The 8,899-nt window shown below is 26.7% G+C and overlaps 1 protein-coding gene across 2 annotated transcripts in view; it reads left to right on the forward strand.

The window, feature by feature from the left end:
* LOC122500159 (RING finger protein 17) overlaps positions 1 to 8,899 on the forward strand; it is a 147,659-nt gene that overhangs the window by 15,638 nt on the left and 123,122 nt on the right. For both annotated transcript variants that reach the window (XM_043608938.1, XM_043608937.1), the window contains exons 2-6: positions 6,596 to 6,921; positions 7,504 to 7,782; positions 7,887 to 7,969; positions 8,034 to 8,237; positions 8,319 to 8,399. In XM_043608938.1, coding sequence (XP_043464873.1) covers positions 6,810 to 6,921; positions 7,504 to 7,782; positions 7,887 to 7,969; positions 8,034 to 8,237; positions 8,319 to 8,399 — 759 coding nt within the window. In that variant the 5' untranslated portion in view covers positions 6,596 to 6,809. The remainder of the gene's footprint in view (positions 1 to 6,595; positions 6,922 to 7,503; positions 7,783 to 7,886; positions 7,970 to 8,033; positions 8,238 to 8,318; positions 8,400 to 8,899) is intronic.

Raw genomic sequence — 8,899 nt, forward strand, 5'->3', positions numbered from 1 at the left:
CTTTTTATATATCCTAGGCTGGTCCTAACTTGGTACTAGCTAGGAGATCCAGTTATGACTTAGAAAAATTTTTAGGAAAATGAAGTGTCAAAATTGATACATGAAAAACATGTAAAAATTGATAAATATTCTCAATTAATATTTATAAAATTAATTTATAATCATATTTGTTTAAACAATTTATTGTTTGACATAAATCAGAAAATTATACAAATACTATAAAATAAAGTTAATTTATTAATTTATTAATTCAGCAGTTGTTTAAACAAATAATTGTTATTTACTAACTTTTTACACAATCAACCTAGAAACTAGCAGTTTTTTCTAATTTTGCAATAAGTAAATACTCAGATTAGTTAATTGCAAAATTTTAAAAGACTACAAGTGTCTAGACGCTTTATTGTCTTAAGAATTAATAAATAACAACCATTTTTTGTTTAAACAAATGCTGAATTGTTAAAATTATAAATTATCTTCATATTTCACTACTCAAGTGTAATAATCGCGAAGTTAGATAGAAACTGCAAATTTTTAAGTAATTTGTTACAAAAGTTAATATAACAGCAAAATTTATTTATTTATTTAAACAGATACAGACTGCAATATAATTATCATTAGTAAAATATATTTCTAATTTCGTTCGCTGATTTTCAGTTTCGTTTAAGTTGGTGCTAAACACTAAGAGATATTGCAATTCGAATGTGGGCTGACCCACCCAGGTCCAACCCAGGACCTACCTGGGCTTCCTAGTTTCATTAGTAAAAATTTCTAAGTCCAAGTCTAAAAAATTTTTTGCAACAAAAAATTAATGCTTAAAATGATTTAGAATAATGAAAAACGTGTTTTTAACATAATTTTTTTTTACATTTTTTTAAAAAGTGGATCACCCGCTTAATTAATTAGGAAAAATTTCCAAGTCCAAAAGACGAATATTTTTTTTAGACCAAGAAATTAATGTTGAAAATGATTGAGAACAATGAAAAACCTGTTTTTAACGAAAATGTACAGATATTTTTTTCTTGATATAATATAAAAATATTAATTTTTGAATTTTTATATTTTGATATTATTTTATTATTATTGTTGTTGTTAAACTATTTTTTTATTTATTATCGTGTATTAGTGTCAATAATTACTATATTGAATCATCAAAAGCAAGTTCACAAGTCACTGACAATAAAAATTTTGATCTCAACTAGTTTCATTAGCATAGTGGTTAGGGCGTTAGTCTCGTAGTCCGTAGGTCGTAGGTTCGATTCCCGCGTGCGTTAGATTTTATTTACTTCTTAGGTATGCGTTTATTCCGATTTTTCTGCGTTGTATTCGTATAAGTAAGCAATTTAATGATTATATATACTGTAAAATAATTTAATTAACAAGTTTCTAATTTTTTTTATAATTTTTAATGTATATATTAGAGGAATATATATTAATCTCTACATATACTAACATTATTTATGAATTCGCTTTTGGTCATCACTTAATTGAAAAAAATAATAATTAATTAAAACTAATACTTATTATTAATAATTTAGGTTATTTCTTTAACAAATATTATTAACTAATTAAAATTATAATGAAATAGAAAATACTGTCTGAGATGGTCCTTTCTAGGTCCTAAAATGGACCCATAAACTGGTCCTAACTAGGCTCCCAAGTTAGGACCAGACTAGAATCGCATCACCACCCATTGTTGGTCCAACCTACACTGCCAACCTAGGACCAAGCTATTAACAGGGCAAAATAGGTAGGACCTGGCTAGGACCAATTTTCATTTTCCACACGGGTAATGAAAAAAAATTTATTTGATTCAAATAACCGATTACTTGTCTATCAAATAAATATTTATTTGACTGAAATAATCTTTATTTAAGGTAATTAAATTCTATTTGAACCAATAATTTCAGTATTTCAAGTTTAATAAAATTCTTTCAAACGATTGAATTATTATTTTCAAAAAATTTTCCAAGTTCAATTATTTTCGCAATGTCTACTATTTTAATATAAAATTTCCCAAAAGTATTTAAATGTTTTAAAAAAATTGATAAAATTCTTTGCAAACAATCAAAAACTTTCACGCGAATTTAATTATTTAAAACACAATTTTTATAAAAATTTTCGAAAAAAAATCAATTGTGTTTTAAAAGATTTTTATAAAATTCTTTACAAGAATTCTATTATTTTTATAAACACAGGGATTCAATTTTTTTAAAAAATGTAATAAAATTTGTTGCAAGAATACTATTCCTAATTTCATAAATAATAAAACTCATCGCGGAATTTCAATTATTTTTAATATATACAATAATTTTAAATGAATTCCTCAAAAAATGCAATTATTCTAAAAAATTATATTAAAATTCTTCGAAAGAATTCAATTATTTAAAAAATATTCAATTATTCAATAAATTATTTATTTTTGTATTTAAATAATTGAATTCTAGTAGAACTTTCAAAATAAGAATTGATACAAAATTGAATTATAGTTAACATTTTAGATAATAATTGAATATTAGAACCTTTATACTGCACTATAACTATTTAATTATATCTAATAATTCACATGTGAATTATTAAAAATAATTAAATTTCAAAACATTTTTCAATAATAATACTTTATGATAATAATACTTTCAATAATAATGATACTTTAATAATATTAAAACTTTTATTTTGAAATAAAATGATTATAGTTTTGAATCATTGATTTTGAACTGATTTAAAATGGGGAAAAAAATATTTGTGTAATTTTTAAATTGTTATAGGTATACCCATATTGAAATGTAAATTTAAAAGAGTCTTTGTTTTTGAAAATTTGGATTAAAATTAGTTTGCCATTAAGTTTTTTATTTCGAAAATGACTAATTAAAACCCCTTTATTTATTTACCTTTTTGCTTATTTTCTAATCAGTCAATTTTCTATGCATCAGCTCTTTTGAGAATATTAGAAATCAGTTTTGCCCTTTTACCAGAGGCAGTTGGTGCATAACTTGATGTAGGTCAAAGTAAAGTTACTGCAGTTCAGTACAAAGTTAGATTACTGAAGATAAGAGAAAAATTAAACATGTAAAATAAATCTGTACTATAAAGAATAACATGCTATTTTTTAACAGAATATCAGAGTAATTTTTTTCAATCCAATTTTCAACTTTTGTTTTAAATATAAAAATAAATTTTGCTCTAGATAACCTTATATACTTTAGGATTGAACGTAAATAAGAATTAAATTTTTCATTAAGTGTTTTGCAAAATATTTTTGAAATAATGTATAAAATGAAGTAAAGAGGAAAAAAATATTAAAAGGTAAAGAGGGTATTTATTAATCTTACAATGCCAATCGCCAATCTATAAGTTGAGATACCGAAAGCAGTGGTTTTAATATTTGATTTTTCCATTAAAGACACCCTCAATGTATGCCAAAATGCATTCGCGTTTAGAGATTTTCTCTCATATTGATAAAAAGTGCATACTATTTTTTCTGAGCAAGAGAATTGTTTACCATTAAATCAAATGATTTTATTAACAAAACAAATGCACTATGTGATAATTATTGTTGGTTCCCTGTTGAACTGACTTTCTAAATCTTGATTTATAAATTAGAAACTAATTTTTATTTGAAAATAGTTGAGAACCAATCGTGGTAGTTGTAGGTACTATAAACATTAAGAGAAGAAAGCGTAGCTGTATTAATTTTTTTCCTTTCTTCAGTTCATCTTGTTTTAAATAAATTGTATAAAAAATTTTGAATCACAACTGAATTCGAAAGTCAAAATTTGTAGGTATAATTTGAAATGTAAAACTTTTCAACAATATGATTTAGAACTCTCTCATATAGCATATCGCATATTTTTAATAATTTAAAAATAATAGTGTTGTCTCATTTCGAAAATGATAAAGTTGTTTTGTTCTTAAATGCGTACTTTATAAGAGAGCAAGATTCCGGATCTTAAAAGGCTTTCATTGCGAGAATTAAAGTAAGAATATAAGAAAAAGTAAAGTACAAAATGGAGTAAAAAGAGATACATAGTATATAGTAATATAAAATATATAGAAAAAGGATTTGGAAAAAATGTGAAAAAAAGAGAAGAAGGTGAATGAAGAATCCGCTACTTCTGCCCATTGTGGTCTTGATTCTCTTTCTAAGAAGATTGCACAGCGAATGACAGCGAATCTGGGAGCAGCCGATGAAGCCCGGGCAGGAAGTAATAGCAAAGTGATGCAAGGGGGGAATTTTTATGGGTAAATCGATGTTGCACTTGGCGTCAGTACGAGAAAGAGTGAGACGGAAAATTAAAGTAGAGAAGGGTTAGGGGGATGAGTTAGTAGTGTGTTGTGAAAAGAGAGAGAGAGAGAGAGAGAGAAGAATGCAAAGGGCGTGGGGATAGATCCGGACTTTGCGCTCTGCACGCGACCTTGAATGTTGTTAGCCTAGACCTTGGTACCTGTACCTATACTGCAGAGCTCAACTTAAACTTTTGCCTGCTTTTGCCTTGAGTCCACTGGCGAACTGGTCGCTTGCTTGCTTGCTTGGGCGGGATTATAACGGGCCTCTAAACCGCACCTAGACCTAGATCTAACTCATGTTTTCGCTATCCAGACGAAGAAAATATGAAAACTCGCAGCCGAGGAGAGATATTTAAAAGACCCGAAGCATAGCTAATGATTTATCAACATTTTCAAGCAGTGACATCACTGAAAAAAATAGGCGCCTCGAGGAGACATTTTTGGTATCTAGTTTTTACTTATTTGCGATAAAAACTCCATTGTTAATTATTCTTAAGCTTTTTACTTTTTCAATTCAATTTCATTTCTACTCTCTATCGTCTATCGAATTCTTTATAATTCTAAAAATTTTCAGTTTTTCTAAGGATATTATGTGTTGCGAACATTTTTAGAGTAAATGACAAAGTTATACCTATAAAGAATTAATTTTTGTCTTCAGTTTTTTAAGATGTAAAGATTCCAGAAACTAACTTATAATAATTCATGCTCAACTACTTAGTTTATAATACATATACATACGGCAATGGTATTTTATTAGTTGGGATAACTATTTTATTACCTGAAGCTAATGTTAAGTTTCATAGAATATATTCATGTGGAATTCCTTACGGAATTTCAACGTAAGATTCCTTCTTACCTTCATTCCCTATTTTCTTATTTCATTGTTTAAATGTTCCAAATCGGTACAGTGCATACTGATATATATGCGCTGTTGAAAAATATATTATGCTTTCCTCTCATCTATATAAATTATAATGTTACAAATTAAGGGATTCATTTAACCACAATTTTGGAGATGAATTCAATGGTCATAAAATAAAATCAGTCAGAAAATATTATGATCCTTTTAGAACTTTTATTTTTCTAATTTCATATTTTTTTAAATTCGTCCGTAATTTTGTAGAAAATAGGTTCTTGTACTTATGAACAACAAAAATTACCGAGTGAAAAAATTAATTTTTGTTATTTTTGAAGCATTTTTTTGGAAAAAAGCATTGTTTCTAAGTTAAAAATGCCAAGAAAATACAATTGTCATTCAATTTTTTTAATTGGATATTCGTTTGTTTATTTTTCTAACCAATTTCAAATCATAATTTTTTGTTTTTTTTAAAATTATGATTTTAAATTAGTTAGAAAAATAAACGAATTTCCATAAAAAAATATTTTCTGACCGAGTTTAATTTATGACCATTGAATTCTTCTCGAAAAAAATTACTACAAAAAAATGTTATCAAAGATTTAAATCTTTTTCTTGATACTGTTAAAAATGTAGGCGAACCCTTCCCTTAAAATGCAAGAATTAGTCATTTATAATATTATTTTAATAGAAATAAATGTTTATAAAAAAAATTGCAATTAAAATTGTTTGAAAACATTTTATGCTATTTTTTTCAATATATTTAATGCGCAGAGAATAAAAATTGAGCTACCGTAGCTTAATAATATGTAATTAATAACAATTATTGCTGAATAACTATGTGTAATAATTACCGTGTTATTAAAAATATTGTTAATGTTTAGAAAACATATTATACAATTTATAAAATCTCCACTAAGTAAAATTGTAAAAAAATGTTCCAAAACAAAAATTAATCAGTTGAGAAAAATTCATAATTGACTTACCGGAAATTTAAAAGGTGTCACGTGAGATATTTGAAATTTCATTTCCTGCAAATAGTCGAAAATACAAATTACATTAGTTTTTTAACCATATCAATAAATTAATAGATATAAGTAAGTAATTTTTAAATTAGAACCAACTTTTATAAAATAATAGCACAATTACTGATTATTAATTAATATTTAATTAATTTATTTAATGAAAAAGAAGATGACAATTTCTTTTACCTATAGCACGTGGTGGCTCTTGTATCTCAGGAACGAATTCATACAATAAAATTAAAAACATTTATTTACTTTACTTTATCCGAGCTTTATCTCAAATATTTTAAAACGATTTGTAAATTTTTTATACAAGCAATCTGTGTACAAAAATTGTAATTAATTTAATATAATTTTACTTTATATCAATTAAATTATTATTTTAAACAATTAAATATTGTACATTAATTCAAGGGGGTTTTGCTTTCAGTTGATACGCTACTGAGCCGACATCTTTGATTTATTTGTCCAACCAATACAAGAAGAGCTCACCAGTAGTGCAGAGTGCGCATATTCTCCGTGCGATTCTTCACATCGTTCACATCATTTGCCATCTTCGACTGATCAGTAAGTTGTTCATTATAGTGAATCAAGACAATTTCGTACTTTTTTAATTTAGTGGATGAATTCTCGTGAAAATAAATATGAAGGGGAGTCGGATCGAGAAGAATGAGAAACCGATCGTCTTCTCATATCCAGAGATAAAGACGAAAAACTTCTCATGTGTTCAGTGCAAGCATCAGTTCTCTTCAAAAGGTAAGATTCTTTGTTCTTAACCACATGTCTTTAATCGTTAATTGTATATTAATAATACTTTCTTGCAATTATTCATTAACTTATGTAGTTTAGTCACATTTCTTTACTTTCTTTATTCTAATTTTTGTGAATTCAAAAAATAACCTCAAAAGTTAGTCTTTCAATGTTATTTTTTTATGTAAATTTTACCGGCTTTTTTCAATTGTAAAAGCAAATCAAAAAGCAAAGTTAAAATAATGATACAGTATTACAATTGATTCCTATTTTGTCATTTTTGAGAAAATTTATTTCACCTGTTTCGTTTGATTACGATGACAATTATTTTTACATTCTCTCACCGGTGACTTGATCACATTTTTCTGTCACACAATATCGCGATAAATTACTATTACAATAAATTACTAATTCTTACAACAGCTTATTTTATAGAATTCTAAACAGAATTTCATTCATTTTCTATTTAATTTTGAATAAATTTTGGTTATTTATTCTTAAATAGTTGATTTAAAAATGACTGAAGAAAAGATAACCGAAAATTTCTGTTGCTGTAAAAAATAAATATGTATTTTTTTATATTTACAGAGAATAATTTCTACAAAAAGGAATCACGTGTTCCTTTACTGCTACCATGTGGACACACAGTGTGCGATTATTGTCATCAAACAAATTCTAACCTGACTTGCAATGCTTGTGAACAACCTCAACTAAAAACAGAGAATTCAGAAAAACCCAATCTTTTTATTGATGTTTACACATTGGGTGCGATTAATCTTTCTCAGAATCGCTCTGGCAATATAAATGATCCAGATCTTCACTTTTATCAGTCGACAGGATCGAAAATTCGACAAACACTTGCTCAAGGTTGGCATATTATTTACTTGAAATAAATAAAATATAGTGAATTTTTAAATATAATTAAAATAACAAAGTTGTTTCCTAAAAAATAAATTCTCTTTCTTTTTCAGATCTCTGCAGTGAATGTATGCATAGAGCTGTATTAAAATGTGTGGAATGCAATGTTCTACTCTGCGATTCTTGTTTTGCAAAGGTAAATAAGAATATTTGAAATAGATTAGAATTTATTGATTGTAAAAAAAATTTCTATTCAACAGCTTCATGGACGAGCATTGGAGAATCATTGCAAAGTGACGATTTCCAATAAGCAGGACACTTTCGATATATCTTCATACACGAAGTGTGCACAGCATGACCAGAAGCCTTTTTTTACGTACTGTCAAGAATGTTGTGTAGTTTCGTGCTCAGTATGCTTACTTGAACTACACAATGGACACACATTCGAATCAATTGCGGCAAGGGTAAGACCAAAATTCTTCAAAATTTATTTTCCTCTTTAACATTCTGCTGTTCGTTATTTTAATTGGAAATCATTATTACAGAACGAGAGCTTGAAGGAGGATTTCGACCAGGCGTACAAAAAAATCGCAGAGACGTTACAGCGAGTACATCATACACAAAAGGTAAGATTTCATTTTCTTTGCGGAAATTAAAAAATTTTAAAACCCAAATTTAAAGTTTTAGGAATCTTTTTCTTAAAGATAAAGAAACGTTAAGTAATAAATAAGTTTATTCAACAGTTTTTATAACAAAATTACAAAATGTTATTTACATGCTCATAGAACAAGACTATCTTGCTCAGTCACGTTAGTTATATTTATTTAGAAATTAGAAAATTTTATAAATCACGATCAAAATTGAAAGAAGGAACTATTTTGTTAAATTTGATTATTAATTCAATTTCAAATAACTCTGAACCACCATTATCGCATTCTTCAGAATTTCACTTGTTTTAAATATCGCCACAAACAACAATGAAATTGCAGTCTTGTATAAATAAGTGTACATTACTAAAGTAGTATGACTAGAACTTCAGAAAACCAGTGCGGCAACCGTATTTAATACAAACTAAAAAAGAAAGCTTTTTTCAAATTTATATGAAAATTAATTCTGTCTATAATTA

Source organism: Leptopilina heterotoma, unplaced genomic scaffold (genome assembly GCF_015476425.1).
Source record: "Leptopilina heterotoma isolate Lh14 unplaced genomic scaffold, ASM1547642v1 Lhet_182, whole genome shotgun sequence".
NCBI lineage: Eukaryota > Metazoa > Arthropoda > Insecta > Hymenoptera > Figitidae > Leptopilina > Leptopilina heterotoma.